Source organism: Mizuhopecten yessoensis, unplaced genomic scaffold (assembly GCF_002113885.1).
Source record: "Mizuhopecten yessoensis strain PY_sf001 unplaced genomic scaffold, ASM211388v2 scaffold10331, whole genome shotgun sequence".
NCBI classification, from domain to species: domain Eukaryota; kingdom Metazoa; phylum Mollusca; class Bivalvia; order Pectinida; family Pectinidae; genus Mizuhopecten; species Mizuhopecten yessoensis.
Window position 1 is genome coordinate 399,191 of NW_018408493.1, and position 17,116 is coordinate 416,306.

Sequence of the window (17,116 nt, forward strand, 5' to 3'; positions counted from 1 at the left end):
GTTTAGAATCAGAGGTGCTNGGACATTTACCACTATACCCCCTTGTCTTAGCATCGATTAATTCTAATTATGAGACAATGTACCACCATTTTAGCATGGACATTTACCACTATGCCCCCTTGTCTTAACATCGGTTAATTATGAGACAATGTACCACCATTTTAGCATGGACATTTACACCTATGCCCCCTTGTCTTAGCATCGGTTAATTATGAGACAATGTACCACCATNACTATATACAACTTTATTTCTGTCACTAAATACACTGTACACCAGGACTGTCACATTATTTCTGTCTCTATATACACCTTTTTTTAGGTCACCTGAGCTTTGCTCAAGTGACCTATTCCAATCACTTTCCGTCCGTCATGCGTCTTGTGTAAACTTTTTACATTATCAACTTCTTCTCAAGAACCAGTGGATGGAATTTTTTCAAACTTGGTCAGAATCATCCTTGGTAGCTGAGGCAACTTTATAGTAAAATTGGGATTCCTACCCCAACCCTAGGGGCCAGGGCGGGGCCCAAAAGGGAAAATTAACCAATATTTCAAAAATCTTCTTTTCCAGACTCATTTTCTCTGCATGGATGGAAAGATCATCAGGTGCTTTATTTAAATTGTAAATTTCAGGACCCCTGAGCTATCCGTTCTCTCTTGGGGCGGGGGTAAAGTTTACTATAGTTTATATAGGGAAACAATACTTTTGGGTATATTTTGACAATTTTCTGTTGGAAATTATTTTTACTTGGTGAGAATTATCCTTGGAGGAGGAAGATGGTTTTAAGTTGTAAAATTGGGATTCTTACCCCAACCTTAGGGGCAAGGGCGGGGCCCAAAAGGGAAAAATAGCCAATATTTCAAAAATCTTCTTCTCCAGACTCAGAGGTATTACAGTCATTTTCTCTGCATGGATGGAAAGATCATCAGGGGCTTTATTAAAATTGTAAATTTCAGGACCCCCGAGCTATCCGTTCTCCCTTGGGGAGGGGGTAAAGTTTACTATAGTTTATATAGGGAAACAACACTTTTGGGTATATTTTGACAATTTTCTGTTGGAAATTATTTTTACTTGGTCAGAATCATCTTTGGTGGATGACGGTATCACATTGTAAACTTGGAATTCCTGCCCCATCCCCAGGGGTTAGAGCGGGGCCCCAAAGGGAACATTTACAAATATTTTAAAATTCTTATCCTTTGATGACATGACAAGTATTGTATTTCACTTAGTTTACATGCTGATTTCCACATCACATCTAAACAATAAAATAAAGCTACCAGTACCTATGATATAACTCAGGTGACCGCTAAGGCCCTTGGGCCTCTTGTTTCTATCACTATATACAACTTTATGTCTGTCACTAAATACACTGTACTCAAACCTTTTACATACTCTTTGTTATGTCTTGATTACAACATTCTGTTAATGCATTTGTATGTTCATAAAAAGGCATGTATATCCTGCAATAAGTATTTACACATTTGTCTCTTAATGATTTTAAATGTTGCCTCTTTATAATATATCACCTGTGTTGCAAATTTTAAATATTGTGACTAAGCACGGAAAATAGCAGTGCATGAATTCTAGGTAAATCTGGTTGTATTAACTTCGTGGAATAAGACATTATGCGATGAAAGAAAAGAATAAATCTCTAAGGAAATATGAAATAATGAAACTGAAAGTTGAGTTCTGTTCACAAGTGGAATTATTCCGTTTACCCCCATTACAGGGAGAGCCACTGTGAGATTGAGCGACGCAGGAGGAACAAGATGACGACCTACATTAACGAGCTTTGCGACATGGTCCCCACCTGTAGCACGTTGGCCAGGAAGCCAGACAAACTGACTATCCTCAGAATGGCAGTGTCCCACATGAAAACGCTTCGAGGTACTAGTATAGGTAATGTGGGTTCCAGCTCAAACTGAGGTCAAAGCTGAAACGGTTTTAGAGATTGGTGGTGAAAAATATCAAAGACAGATGTCAACCAAAAAATGTTACGCTGTGAAAACTTGTATGTTGAGACACTTCAGTGTTTTTTCCATAGAAGAGTACGAAAACATTTTCCAGGTTAACGAAGCTACATGAAAAACCTGGGTAGCTATGAACTAATTATAGCCCTATTTTAAAATACAATAAAACCTCGATATAATGTCCCTCGTTTCATTTGTCACCTCACTTATTGCCAACATATTTCAAGGTCCCTTTTTCTTGTTTTCTTAAGAGTTTTCCTCAATTTATATCGCCAAATTTCTTTATAACACCAAAATCGCTCTAGGCAAATGGTGACATTATAACATAGTTTTACTGTACATATTAACGAGTAATATTTTCTTTTTAGGTAATTTATGTACCTTGTCATTGTGAATGTTTTCTTCTTCTGTTTTTTTGTCTGAAGACACTTGATGAATAAAAAACATTTCACGCTTAGAAATTAAAAAAATGTGTACAGGTTTTGAAATTGCATTTGTTGAGCTGTGTCAAATTTTACCTTAAATTCTGAATTGAGTGTAAAAGTTGTTAGATTAAATGTGCAACATACTATTGGAGATTATATTTTCACACCAACTTTTATGTATTATTTAAGGTAATATGAACTAGATAGATCACAAGTTTAGATCACAAAACATAGTTTGCTTATTCTTAGAGCATCCATGTAGAGTTCTGATGAGGGTCCCATGTTGAAATTATGTTTTAGCATTTTACAATTCCGACAACTTATTGTTCTTAAATACAAGATGTTAAATGAGTGTTTGCTTGATCTTTTCAGGAACAGGCAACACCAATTCTGACGGTTCCTACAAACCGTCCTTCCTCACCGACCAGGAACTCAAACACCTTATATTAGAGGTAAGTCCATATGTAGATCAAGTTAACAAATTCACCCCTGAAATTTCATAATGAACTATTCCAACCCTTGCTTTGGAACAGTTCAAATGTGTCTTCAGGGGTGAATAAGTAAAAATATTGTAAAAGTGGAAATTTTTAGTGGTGAAAAATGTATCCGCTGTTTGTGGTGAGTAAATTCACATGAAAATATCGACACACAAATATTTATTCACAGAGATAAAAAAATATAGTTAAATTTAATTTATAGATTTTAGAAGTATTGCCAATGCGAAAATTTCAATGACGAGATCAGTCTAAAGGGTCACAATGTGACCATTTTCACACGCGAACATTTCCACTATTACGGTTTTGATTTTTATTTGCGAAAAAATAAGGTATGTGAGTATTACTGAATCTACTTGTATCAAGCTTAAGCATGATATTGTAAGTTAAGATCAGTTTACAATCTTTCCATAAAACTTTGTCAACAGTTTGTTGCGCACTGATAAGTACATGATAGAGGTGCTTATATACCGACAGACACCGGATTGTCAAGTCTGTCAGCAGACAAATTTGGCCGTAAAAATTTCGTTAATGACATCGTGTTGATCAGCTGGTGTCCTGATGTACGAAATCAAATTAATTGATAGCTTGTTGATGGTTCTTTACTTGCAGTCGTAGTTTTCATCTCTAATCTTTCTAACAGGAACTGAAAAAAATACATACATTTTTTGGGTGTCGTTATTGTCACCTTCATATGATCACGAAAAACTCAAATGTCGACATAATTTGTAAGAAAATGAAGAAACTAACGATTTTGTATGCTCTGTTTTGCAGGCAGCAGATGGTTTCCTGTTTGTGGTCCAATGTGACACGGGGCGGATAATCTACGTGTCCGACTCCATCACGCCTGTACTGCATCAGTCACAGGTACAGTATAGATGTGTCAAAATTGTTTATCTCCCTCATAGACAGCAAAGCATTGCCTATGTGACGGTGTTGTGAGAGTGTTGTTCATTTAAAATTCAAAAGATTTTCCAATGTAAGACCATTCCACTATATTCATCCCTTCATAAAATCTTTCATACAATTTTTGTACGATACATGATAGACGCAGGCTTTTAGCGGCTGTATCTGTACCATACAAAATTATTATATAATAAAAAGAGATTAATTATACCAACTTCTGGTGTTTTAAAAATGTCACAATTCATTCTATTTTCACTATTATCGTCTCGTTTCCAATGATTGTCTAACAAGATTTCAAATTGTTTGACATCGGCTGCATCAGTGACATGTTGTGGTAAGCTGTTCCATTTGTCTGATAACATGGAAACTGAAAAAGTTCCTTCTACTCTCTAGACGATAGCGTTTCTTGAATATATTTTGTGAGTGTCCCGTCGTTCTGCTGTTTGTTACCCATCTGGAACATGTTCAAAGTGACTATTCCATCAAAAATGCTGTTCAGAATTTTGAATACATCGATGAGGTCCCCTCTAGTCCTTTGTTGTTTTGGGGTCAAAAGGTTTCATCTTATAGCTATGATCATGATTAACATACTCAACCAGTCATAGGGTAAAGACAGCTGTGACTGTGTACAATTCTAATAATCCGATAAAAAAAATAGACAGGGGTTGTATAAATTTTCAAATTCGGATTGGAGTATTATGGAATTTTACACACCTTAAAGCTTATTAATCTGAACAGAAAGTTGAATTTATTCAAACTGTATTTAAGGTAAACAAAATCAGACCTCCAAAGAAACGCTTTGGGCGAAATTCAAACTTACCTGTCAAGACAATTTATAGGCAAGGTATTGACAGATTATTCGAATAGGAGAAATCTGAAAATGCCAAAAAATTAGCCTTATGGGAACCTGTCCTTTACAAGTATGTGTGCTTGTTATATAACTTCCCTTTGTCCCTTTGTTTAATGATAACATTCTAACTTACCGTAAGAATAATTGACTACATAAGCTGGGGACATGAGCCCAATATCCTCCCAATATCCCCCCTATATACCCCCTGTATCATAATTCTTTGATATTGAATGCTCATAAACCACAGAACATGCATTCATCTGCAAAGACAACCATTCATTGAAAATTCTTCTCGTTGTAAAACAACTATTTTGTGTAACAGACGGAATGGTTTGGTAACACCTTATATGAACTGGTCCATCCCGACGACCAGGAGAAAGTACGGGAACAACTGTCCACAACAGAATCTCAAAACACTGGTCGCATCCTCGACCTGAAAAGTAAGTGTAAATACATCATATCAGTGGTCTATCCCAGTTTGATTTGCACAGTTCATACATTTACTATGCTGGTTTAGGGTGGTCAGGTGGTGCAGTGGATAGCACACTTGCCTTTCACCAAGGCGGCCAGGGTTTGATTCCCCGATCAGACGTGAAAAGGTATGGGGTCACCTTGGGTTTGAATGACCTTATTATCCATACCTCACATCAGGGATGGATTCTATTACATGTAATCTGTTCAGCAGTTCAGCAACTACAGTCCAGACTTCCCATACAACCATCTGTCCTATGGGTTTTCCGGTTAACTGTTTAAGTCTGATAAGTATATTTTATGAATTTATATGCAGTAATCTATCAATATTATGTGAATTATTCTGAAGATAAAGAAATGGGCTTCTACTTATAAATACTTTGGTAATACAGATAAATCTAAGATCCCTGTGTCACTGTATGTATTGTTGATCTTCCAGCTGGAACAGTCAAGAAAGACAGCCACCAGAGTAAGTATATACACAATGTTGCAAAAACAAAAAAGGTTAAGCTGTGTTGAATTCATATTTTCGAAATTGTTAGGTCTGTTGTGTTATATGTAAGGGACGGCGGTGGCCAAGTGGTTAAGGCGTCTGACATTCTGCTCCAACACTGGGTCACGGGTTCGAGACCTATGTGGAGTAGTCAACAGGTACTGGCTGTAGGTCAGTGTTTTTTCTCCGGGAACTCCGGCTTTCCTCCACCAACAAAACCTGGCATGTCCTTAAATGACCATAGCTGTTGATAGGACGTAAAACACAAACAAAACCAAAGTTATATGTAGAAATATTAATTATCATGATGAGCTTATGAAAATAACAGTCGGTATATAAGAAAGCGTAAAAGGGAAGCTAACATAGATGTAATAGTCTATATATATTTCCAGTAGGCAAACATTGTTTTTACTGACTTTACTGAATATACGATAAAGGTTAAAATTTTGGTGTGCAGAAATGTTGGCGTATGACTCGTCTGGGTGTGGACATTTTGGCGTTGGCAATGGTGTTGATATCTATATATTCTATATATCTTTAATCTATATAATCTATAAATAAACTTTTTTTTTTAGAAAAACCCAAGCCTTTTCCATGTAACAAAAAATTCTACTTTTACAGTATCATTGCCACTGATGGCACATAAAATGATGTCGCGTTCGAGCATTGTATCAAACTGAAAATTATTTTAGCCAATATAACAAAACTCTTTACTTAATGCTCATGTTAAAACTCGGTGTTTTTGTGACCTTAATTTTATAGCAGCCTGTTCTTTTATGAATCGGGGAAATATAGCATTATTTGTATTGAACTGATTCCTCAGTTTTTGTCATTTTGGGAAAATAAGGCCCTATTTAGCTAGGGGAAGCAGCCTGTTTTCGGCAGTAAAACTTAGCAAGAAAAATCACTGAAACCTGATACTTTACTGGTAAAAATTTAATGAATAGGGCTTTTAAGATGTAAAGTGAAAAAGTTGGAATGGGATACAGAATATCCAACATTGAAACAGAAAAAAGTTTTGCGTCTTTCTGACCGTCAAATTTTCGTTGCAGCCTCCATTCGGTTATGTATGGGATCCCGGCGAGGTTTTATATGTCGTATGACGATGGGTAATGTACAGGTAGATCCAATGACAGCTAACCATTCCATACGTATCAGACAGAGGAACACGCTGGGCCCTTCAATCGATGGGAACCACTACACTGTCGTACACGTCACAGGCTACATCAAAAACTGGCCGCCATCAGGTAAATAAAACGTTGGATGAATGGAAAGAAAATGAAACATACAGAAAAAAAATCCAAAAAGATAGAAAAGAAAAAAATACAGAAAGTAAAACAGAAAGAGTTAAAAGAGAGAAAAACATGATATGGTTAACCGTTAAGTTGTAACTAGCTTTGAATACGTCACTATAAATCTTGTTTCAGCCTGAATTTAAGCAATTGGTTTCACATAGAATTAATCATTTGTCCAAACCCGATGTTTGACACATCTGAGTCAAGTTGCTGTAGTTGATATTGGGTAAATAACAGGGACAGGAACTTGGATAACCTGTTGGAATGAGGAGGGGTATTTGACAAATCTGGGTTCAACTTAGGCAGGGTTTACTGTACAGAACCTTTTCCTGCCAGTATCTATGAATGCAAAGAAGGCAATGTTTATTATAGAGCTGGAAATCTCATGGGATGATTTGATACCTTGTTACACAGATTTGGCTTATTATCATAAACAAGAAATTATACCGTAAATTGTGTACTTTATTTTGAAAAGTTTGCCAAAAGTTTCATCTGTGAATATTTGAATTAGCATTTTAGATGATGCTATTTAATCATTCATAATAATTACCTAGGAAAGTAGAATTGCAAAAGATTTACCATTGCATTGAATCTCGAAAATTGATTTCCTTTAAGAAAATAAACCTATTAACAGTAATTAAGGTATTAACCCTTTCACCACTGTAAACCATAATGAACTCATCCATATCAATGCATGGTAGAGTCTACTAAAGTATTTATAGGGGGCAAATGGTTAATACAATGTAATAGCATTCATGTTGTTCTGAATACACAATGCCTAATTTAGTAATGAAACTACTACATTAATTGGATATGTGAATGTTTAGGTGTCCAGATTGACCGTGACACGGACGAGAACGGAGGCGGTCACTGTTGCCTGGTAGCCATTGGCCGTCTCCAGGTGACCAGTACACCCAACTGCAATGACCTAATGGGACCAAACGCAGCTACAGAGTTTATATCACGTCACAGTATCGAGGGGAAGTTCACGTTTGTCGATCAGAGGTAGGTCTGGAAGTAGACATGTGTCAATTAACTTATTCACCCCTGAAGATGCATTTGAACTCCTCCAATTCAAAGGGTGGAGTAGTTCATTATGAAATTTCAGGGATGAATGAGTTAAATAAAAATGTATCTGTTCAAACCATGTGATCTTGATTATTTTGTAGCTGAGCATGGAAAATTTGAATCTCCTGTGTGATTTTATGTTTTTTAATACATATGGATATATTAGTATCATTCTGAACTGATTAAGTGTTAATCTCGAAGTATAAAAGGACTTCTCCAACCTTTTTTAACCAGTCAACTTACAGTGAAATTTTCTAGAAGTAACGATAGGGGGGTTATACTTTACATCAAATGGCCAATTTTTGGGATTCAAAATGGCCACTATGGCCTCTGAATGGCTGAGATAATAAAAGTTGTAACTTGAATTCTATGGGACTAACTGTGTTGATACTCATTGGCATGGTACATAGAAGGTATACTTTATATTGAAATGCGACCTTTTAAATTTTGAGATTCAAGATGGTCACTGTGGTCTCTGATTCACTGAGGCATTAAAAACAGTTGGGATATAAGTATGCCAATGGCTTACAGTTTTAACCGTATTTCTTGTATATAGACATTTCATTAGGATCCCTATGCATGTATGCTAAATTATAAATTTCATTATTTTAAAAATATACACTGTACAAGTATTGCGTTAAGATGTCGTTAAGCTATATAAATAAGAATTTGAATGTCTGGGCTGTGAATATAATATAATGTTTTCTGTGTTATAATTCCAGGGTTGAATTATTTGTATTCTGATTTTTACACCAAACCAAGATAGTACACGGTTTGTTTCTGTGTTTACAGAGTGACAGCTGTACTAGGTTATCAGCCACAGGACCTCCTCGGTAAATCGGCTTTTGATTTTTACCACCCTGAGGACAAAGGTCATATGAAGGACACATTTGAACAAGGTAATAATATTGCTAACACACAATGACTTAGTAAAACAGAAAGTTTTCTCTTCTGTTAAATGTTTGTCCGTGAACAAGACAAATTGGAAACGAAAGAATATCACCCTCATTTTAACACAAGATTGATTTATTTTTTTCAATCTCTCTGATGCCTTCAAAAGTGAAATCTTACTATGTAAATGCAGATTCAACATAGTGCAAATGTATTTAAATATAATTAAGTAAAAGAGCAAAACATTTCTATACCAACAAAAATAAATATCTTGGCCCACTATACAAATTTGGCTATTTCTTTAGACCCCAACTGCCCATATATTTTCAGTTATAAGTGTAAATCTGCAAACCCATCTATTCAGATATAAACAAGAATTCAAATGGTTAAGGTTTAATTCCTGCATGGTAAACATTCTGACCAATCCTGAGTTTAATTTGGATACGATTATTTTTGTTTTTTTCAGTCCTAAAGTTGAAGGGACAGGTCATGTCCATCATGTACAGATTCAGGGCCTCCAATCACGACTGGGTGTGGCTACGGACTAGCAGCTTCAGCTTCCAGAACCCGTACACAGACGAGGTGGAATATATTGTTTGTACAAACACGTGCGCCAAGTAAGTATGATCAGAGCAAACTTGAGGTCTGCACAAGTCTGAGGAAGTTTGAAGAAAGGCAAGCTGAAATTTTCAACAGAGCTGCATATCAAAAAAGTTGCTTTATGTTTAAAGGTAGATTTATGGAACAAAATTTGGTTTTAAGCAGACCTGGAGCCTTTTCAAAAATATGAGTATGAACCTTTTTCCAAAAAAGTTCTTAACTCTTTCACCACTGTTGACCCTAATAGACCTCGCCCCAATCAAAGTATGGTAGAGTCTAATAAAGTCACATAGGGGTGAAAGGGTTAAGTTAGTATGGATTGTATAAAGGTTCATCTGGCACAACCAGTGAAGTCTTATTTTGTGACATTTTTAGTGACCAGTACGATTTGTACTTTCATCAGACACCCATTTGTCTGACTAAGGTGACTTAGTATGTACTGTCCTTGTCATCAAACCTCACATATAAACACTTCACTGGTTGAACAAGAATAGCACGGCGATGTGGTACATTATTCATATATAAAAAGCAGAGTAGCAAAAAAGATGTAGGTAAACCAACTCAACTCGAGACCAGGAGACGCCATCATCCTGTGGGTGGAAGAAGGTCAGTGTTCTGATGAATGAGCAGTGCTGATTGAATGAGAACCGACCAGTCTGATTCATTCAGCATAACCATCCAAAAAACATGTAGACCAATAGAGTCTATATTTACAGAATCCTAGGTGTTGATGCTGCATCACTTATCTGCTTGAATATAACAGTAGTGAGGAGTAATCAGATCTATTTAGAGGGATTGAAAAGAAAATACCATGAAAGAAATCAAGCTACATGTCACAAATTTTATGATTGTCATTTTGCACTGCTCCGTCAACAGAAGTGTCCAGCAAGGAGCTCCCAGTACTGGCTCTGCCCCTAGCCTGACCACGCCTCAGGAACAAGTGGCCGATACCAGCCAGCCAATCACGTACAACACCCCACCCCGTCCACTGGCCACTGACACTATCAACAACATGTCCACCAAGCAGCCGGAATACGAATCCTATAACTACAACACAGTCATGGGAGGTAGGTATATAACTACAACACAGTCATGGGAGAAAGGTATATAACTACAACACAGTCATGGGAGATAGGTATATAACTACAACACAGTCAGGGGAGGTAGGTATATAACTGCAACACAGTCATGGGAGGGAGGAATATAACTACAACACAGTCAGGGGAGGTAGGTATATAACTAAAACACAGTCATGGGAGGTAGATATATAACTACAACACAGTCATGGAAGGTAGGTATATAACTACAGCACAGTCATGGGAGGTAGGGATATAACTACAACACAGTCATGGGGGGTAGGTATATAGCTACAACACAGTCATGGGAGCTAGGTATATAACTACAACACAGTCAGGGGAGGTAGGTATATAACTAAAACACAGTCATGGGAGGTAGATATATAACTACAACACAGTCAGGGGAGGTAGGTATATAACTAAAACACAGTCATGGGAGGTAGATATATAACTACAACACAGTCATGTGAGGTAGGTATATAACTACATCACAGTCATGGGAGGTAGGGATATAACTACAACACAGTCAGGGGAGGTAGGTATATAACTGCAACACAGTCATGGGAGGTAGGAATATAACTACAACACAGTCAGGGGAGGTAGGTATATAACTGCAACACAGTCATGGGAGGGAAGTATATAACTACAACACAGTCAGGGGAGGTAGGTATATAACTACAAAACAGTCATGGGAGTTAGGTATATAACTACAACACAGTCATGGGAGGTAGGTATATAACTACAACACAGTCATGGGAGGTAGGTACAAGGTACAGTCCTATTAATGTCATATATCAGTTGTCAGAGGAAGATGTGATATTAAACAGACATTAAGAGGAATCCACTGTAAAACATAAGTGTATCGAGTTTTGAACATAAACAGCTCTCTGTTAGAAATCTATTGACATGTACGATAAATGTTATCAGATAACATATATCTACATTCAGTAGAGTATTGTGTCACAAGATTCCATTTGCTGAGTTTAAATGTGAAGAATCCTAAGGAAACACATTTCAGCTATGTCTTTTAAGATACTAGCTACCTTACTGTAACTTGCACCTCCAATCTAATCCAAGCTAGCGAACTCATCATATGTGAACTTTGATTTAACTGATGACTCATTTGAATGGGACACAGAGTTTAAAACAGCTGGTAGCACAATTGAAAGGACACAAGAATTGATGACACATGTGAAAGGTACGCAAGAAATGATGACATATTTGAAGGGTACACAAAAATTGACACATTTGAAAGGTATACTAGAATTGATGACACATTTGAATTTTACGCAGGAATTGATGCCACAATTAAGTGTGAGATTATTACTTAATTCTTTTTAAATCAGAGGTTTAATTGAATCTGATCTGTGTTTGCAGCTGGCAGTCGACAGGTGGGTAGACAGGATATTTATTCCACCTACAACTCGCCTAACCAGCAGATGAAGCAGTACCCCTCCCAGAGTGTGGCTGCAAGTATGCCCATGTCCCAGCAGACCCAGGGGTCAGGGGTCAGACGAAGTCCCAACCCCTCAGGAAGCTGGCCAGCCCAAGGGGGATTCACTCAAACACAGGTCAGTATATCTCAATATTTGGACATACCTCCAGTCAGACCGGGAGCTAGGTTTCGACGCCCAATCAGACCGGGAGCTAGGTTTCGACGCCCAAGTCACTGAGATTTGCATATTTGATAAATAAATAACTTGTTTAGTTTGAAGAAATGGATCCAGAGAGCTAGGCAATTGCCTCTTTTCTGTTTGATGCTGGAAACCCCCAAAAACTTTGAACAATATAAAATGATGAAGGATGACCGCAGCAGATTCTAATTGGCTCACATGGAAGAGCTTTGATTCTGTTTGTGGATATATTTATCTCATTACTGTAAGAAAAGTTCAGTTTTTAATCCAACAAAGCATTTCAAGGTAGCCTTGTGTCCTCTGTCAATATATCTTTTACTTGGGTCGATAAATCCAGGTATCGACCTCAGCGGAAGGCTATAATTGAATAATATAAACAAAATGAAATATATAAGCCGTCGATTCAGGAAACCTGCAGTGTTTCCACATTTTTGATTTGAAGCTTGCCGGAGCATCACAAATTTTCATTTCCTTACAGCGGTCCACCATTTTGTTATGAATTCTTTGTGAAAATTGCATCCTCGCAGCCGATTGGTTTAGGGTTTAGAGATAAGCCAATGAACTTTGAACGTCTCGCTGACGTTTCGGCTGAAGCGGCATACACTAATATTCAGACCGTGACGTATCGAAAATCCGGAAAATATATCGTGAATCGAATCAAACATAAATAATCGCGGTACAAGTGCATCGCGGTGAATCGTGACACCTCTACCTTAGACTAATATTAAATTGTTAATAAATGATCACTGATGTTGAGATATTTAATTTAAATAAATGATGATATCTGATGTTTTGTTACAGGCTGGAACTGACTTTGGAGGCAATCCAGCGGCGGGCTACTCACAGATCAGCCCCAGCAGCTCTTCTCCAGGTTAGTACTGCAGGGTAGGAGATTCTGCCAGATAGACCGAGTAGATCACCCTGAGAGAAGGCGATAAACTGTCCATGAAACATATTTAATTGTCTCCCCTTTGTTATTAGTAAAAAACGCATAAGCTACGGAGTTGAATACAAGACAGTTGTATTATTTGATCAGTATGATTTTCATCCTTTATTAGTATGATGTAAAAGTTTGTTGCAGAGAGTACACATTTAGAGAATTATTTGTATCAAATATCAAGTTAGTTAACTGGCTGACAAACTGACTAGCAGTCAGGAAGGGTAATTAATGCCTAGATAGTAAATGAAAAATGATTTCAGACAAGGCAGAAAACTTTGGGTGAGATTGTACATCAAGACTACTTATGTAGCCATACTTTGGACACGACAAATATTAGAACAATACATGAACAACTTAAATTATTAAAGGTGATGTGTACCAGCTAAGCTTGAGAGTTTGTATCAACAAAATACATGTAGTCTCAAAGCACTAAACTGTAAAAGTAAATCACCACTGACATTTCCAGTTACTCTCATGGTAACTATTATTGTTTTGACAGCGGGTGGACCTACCTACACACAGCTGGGCGGAGGATCACAGGGAGGTGTCCCTAACTCACAACCCAACAGCTTCACGCACTCCTCCCCAGCCGGGGCTGCGGGAACTGGCATGTGGCCTCCGTCACATTGGCAGGCTGGGGCAGGGGATGCCACTCAGACCCAGCCCCAGACGGGACCACAGGGGCCAACCCCGGGGCAAGGGCAGGCCCCACCCAATCAAACTCAGTCTACCAACCCACAGCAGCAACAGCCCCCTCAGAATGAAGAATTCAGTGACATGTTCCGTATGCTAGATCAGCAGGGAGGACCAGAATTTAGTGATTTGTCCGGCATGTTCAACACGTTTACAGACTGATCTTTGTTCATCTTTCCATGATTGTAAAAAAAAAAAATATTGCCGAGATTTTTTTGTGTTCCTCCATTGTATCGGTACTAGCTGTCATTGTATCGGTACTAGCTGTATGCTGGTGCGATATTTTGACATCCCTTCACTGTTTGGTACGAGATGTTATGGGATGTCTTTAACTTCATCTACACATTATGTAGTGTATATCATAGGAATTTTAATCCCTCACATTTTATCGATACAAGTTGTATTTTTGTATAATAATGAGATCTTCTAAAGTCATTCTTATTCAATTGTATGATTTGTATTACTGGAATGTGAATTGATATTTCTAAACTTGATATGTTTTATCACAAGTAATTAGAACTCTACAGTGTTGTTTTAAGGCATTCAAAAATCCTTCTGTTAGGATAATCTAATGTCCTTCCATTTATCAGTAAAAGTGATAAAATTGTACCCGGTATATGGAATTGATCTGACAGACACTTTGAAAGAATGGAAATATATCTCTTCCATTTGTCAGTAAGTCTCGTTAAACGTGCACAATTTTCACCTTTTATATAGTTAATGTTGTACTGGAGTTGTAACAGGGGATTTGTGGGATGGGGAAAAAGGGGGCAGGGAATTGTGTATTAGTCTTGTGCAATCTATTTGTTTCATCTCCTCCTCAAGACTAGCACCTTGAATTAATATTGTGTTAATTTACTATTGTTCATATTAATCATAAATATTTTCCCCTAAGTTCAAAAGGATTTAGGATTTTTTTGTTTATTTTTACACATGTATATTCATACATTGTATACAAGCTGATTTGTTGATATTATGTTTATAAAATTTATTGCTGTGTTGGAATAGATTTCTTCAAAAAAAGAAGAAAAAAACTTGAATTCAATGTCAACTTCAGAAGTACGTCCAATATATTTCACATGTTCTGCCAAAATACAGTTGATTTTGATATACCATATCAATGATTGTGAGAAAGGTTTTACAAAGTTAAGGGCGCATGCTACCTTACAATCTTTGCATTAGAGTTATCTCTCTTTAAAACAATATGATTAATATAGTTTTAAGCATTATCTACAATAGATCTGAGTTACCTTACCGGTAATGTTATCAATGTAAGAATCTGTGTACGGTTTAGAGATGTTATCAGCTAATAAAAACACTACAACAATCTCCATCCTTCCATCCAGAGTTATTGTTCCTGTGAATGGCTACAGCCAAGATTTTTGGGACAACTGAAATTTTCACATATTTCAGTCATTTGTTTTCTCCATTAGTAGTCCCATTATGGTCACAATTTTGAATTTTGTCCCTTTGTGTAAATGTTGCAAAATTATGGGATTTTTTCTTAATTTTTTAATAATAAAGTATGCTTTTAAAATCAACATATAAGTCACAATTCATGTTTCATATTTAAATTAAGACTATCTTTGGAGGAAAAATGACTAAAAAATGTCAAATTTCAGTGACGCCCCAAATCTCTGTATTTTGGTTGTTAAGTAACAACAACTCTGGGCTTGGAAGAGGTTGTGCACCATTGGTCATGAAATATGAATTGTTCGTTTTTTGTGTGGAGCTCTGTCGGGGGAAAAAAGGTGTATTTAAAAGTAAGGTAGCATTAAATCCTTACGATAATTTGAAGATTTTTACAACAAAGTTGTAAACTGTTATGGTACTCAAATTAAATAGACCTAAATTTGAATCAAATGTCATATTAAGTATAGTTGATTACCATCTTTTCGTATTGCAGAGTTATCTGCTCTTGTGAGCAGGTATTGATTGTTACGTCATATGTTTGTGAGAGAAACGTCATCATTTTTTTTTTTTAAAAACGTCGTAAATTTCTCACACAAACTAATGACGTAACAATCAATACCTGCTCACAAGAGAAGATAACTCTGCAATATACAAAGACGGAATAGCCTGTGAAGTATAATTTCACTGAGGCAGATGACTTGGACTTTGAGCTTTGTTCCATCACTGTATGTTTTGTAAAACAAACGTATGATGAAAAAACTTGTGGATATTAATAAAAAGTGTGAAATGTGACAAGAACTTGTCATTTACTGTTCTGTGCAAAAAATATGTTGAAATTGTATATGCTCTTTATGTAAATGTTATAGTATCGTAATACATTAGATGTTATCAAATACAGATTTTTTTTAAATTATCTAACTTATCATCACAAAGTGTATGTAAACATTTTTCACTTAATGTATGAATGGGTTTTTTATTGAGAGAACATATATTGATTTTCTGTGAAAATTCCATCTCTTGATTAATGCCTTGTTTGGGCCTTAGATAGTACATGTATATGTTGAGGATAAACAGTGGTTTTTGCCAGATATTTGCTTTTCTCTATGCCCGTAAATTGAGAAGGAAAATGAGGTATTGGTCACAATTCTTCACTTTTAATTAACATGCAGATGTTGGGGTGTTTTTTTTAATGAAGGGTTTCACAGTTAATGATATATTGTGCATCAATCACGGCATAATTTCAGTAGCATTTCAGAAAATTTGATTACAATAGCAATAATTTTTACAGTGCAATAGAGGCATTTCAATGTAGAGGAAATGCTAATGAAATTGATTTCTGATTTAATCACACGTAGAAAATATATTAAACTGAAAAAATTCTGATTTGAAAACAATATATGTGATTTTTTTTATTGCTGTAGAGAAATTGTGCCATAATATATTGAAAATTATAGTTAGTAAAAAAAGAAATTTTCAAATGTCGACTCATTTTGAATCATGACTTATGATTTTTTCCTTTTTTTTCAGCTCTGATTTTTGTGAATTTTCGCAATGGTTTTGTATTTGTTTTTTAGCTATTCCAGATTTGCATGAAATATAAAGATCGACACATGTAAAAGATAATATTTTAGGGAAAAAGATAAAATAAGTTAACATGTTAAAAAAGTTTTAAGATTCACGAAATGTATCTAAAACTATGATGATCATGTTCAAAATAGAAATCTGCAAAATTTTGTAGTGGCTAAAATTAGCAAGAACACCATTTTAACTCGTCCACCCCCGAAATTTCTTAATGGACTATTCCAGCTTCTGAATTGGAAGAGTTCAAATGTGTCTTCAGGGGTGAATGAGTTAAAGAATAAGATTTTGTTTTCTGAAGTTATAAGTTACGTTTAATGT

The 17,116-nt window shown here is 36.2% G+C and overlaps 1 protein-coding gene across 2 annotated transcripts; it reads left to right on the top strand.

The window, feature by feature from the left end:
- The first annotated feature begins 1,281 nt into the window (after positions 1–1,281).
- On the top strand, positions 1,282–15,547 carry LOC110460212 (aryl hydrocarbon receptor nuclear translocator homolog). Of its 2 annotated transcripts, none has more exons than XM_021513008.1 (13): positions 1,282–1,897; positions 2,766–2,845; positions 3,662–3,754; positions 4,966–5,083; positions 5,554–5,583; positions 6,660–6,854; positions 7,730–7,907; positions 8,763–8,869; positions 9,328–9,478; positions 10,338–10,528; positions 11,915–12,108; positions 12,973–13,042; positions 13,611–15,547. In XM_021513008.1, exons 1-13 carry the CDS (start codon positions 1,768–1,770, stop codon positions 13,964–13,966), a joined length of 1,893 nt encoding a protein of 630 aa, XP_021368683.1. In that variant the 5' UTR covers positions 1,282–1,767; the 3' UTR covers positions 13,967–15,547. The 2 variants fall into 2 exon arrangements, with proteins under 2 accessions (XP_021368683.1, XP_021368684.1); XM_021513009.1 differs by having other exon boundaries at positions 1,283–1,885.
- The last annotated feature ends 1,569 nt before the right edge of the window (positions 15,548–17,116 follow it).

Coding starts and splice junctions, on each gene's coding strand:
- LOC110460212 (XM_021513008.1), top strand. CDS start 1,768: ATGACGACCTACATTAACGAGCTTTGCGACATGGTCCCCACCTGTAGC. Junction 3,755..4,965: donor CTGTACTGCATCAGTCACAG/GTACAGTATAGA, acceptor TTTGTGTAACAG/ACGGAATGGTTTGGTAACAC. Junction 7,908..8,762: donor TTCACGTTTGTCGATCAGAG/GTAGGTCTGGAA, acceptor CTGTGTTTACAG/AGTGACAGCTGTACTAGGTT.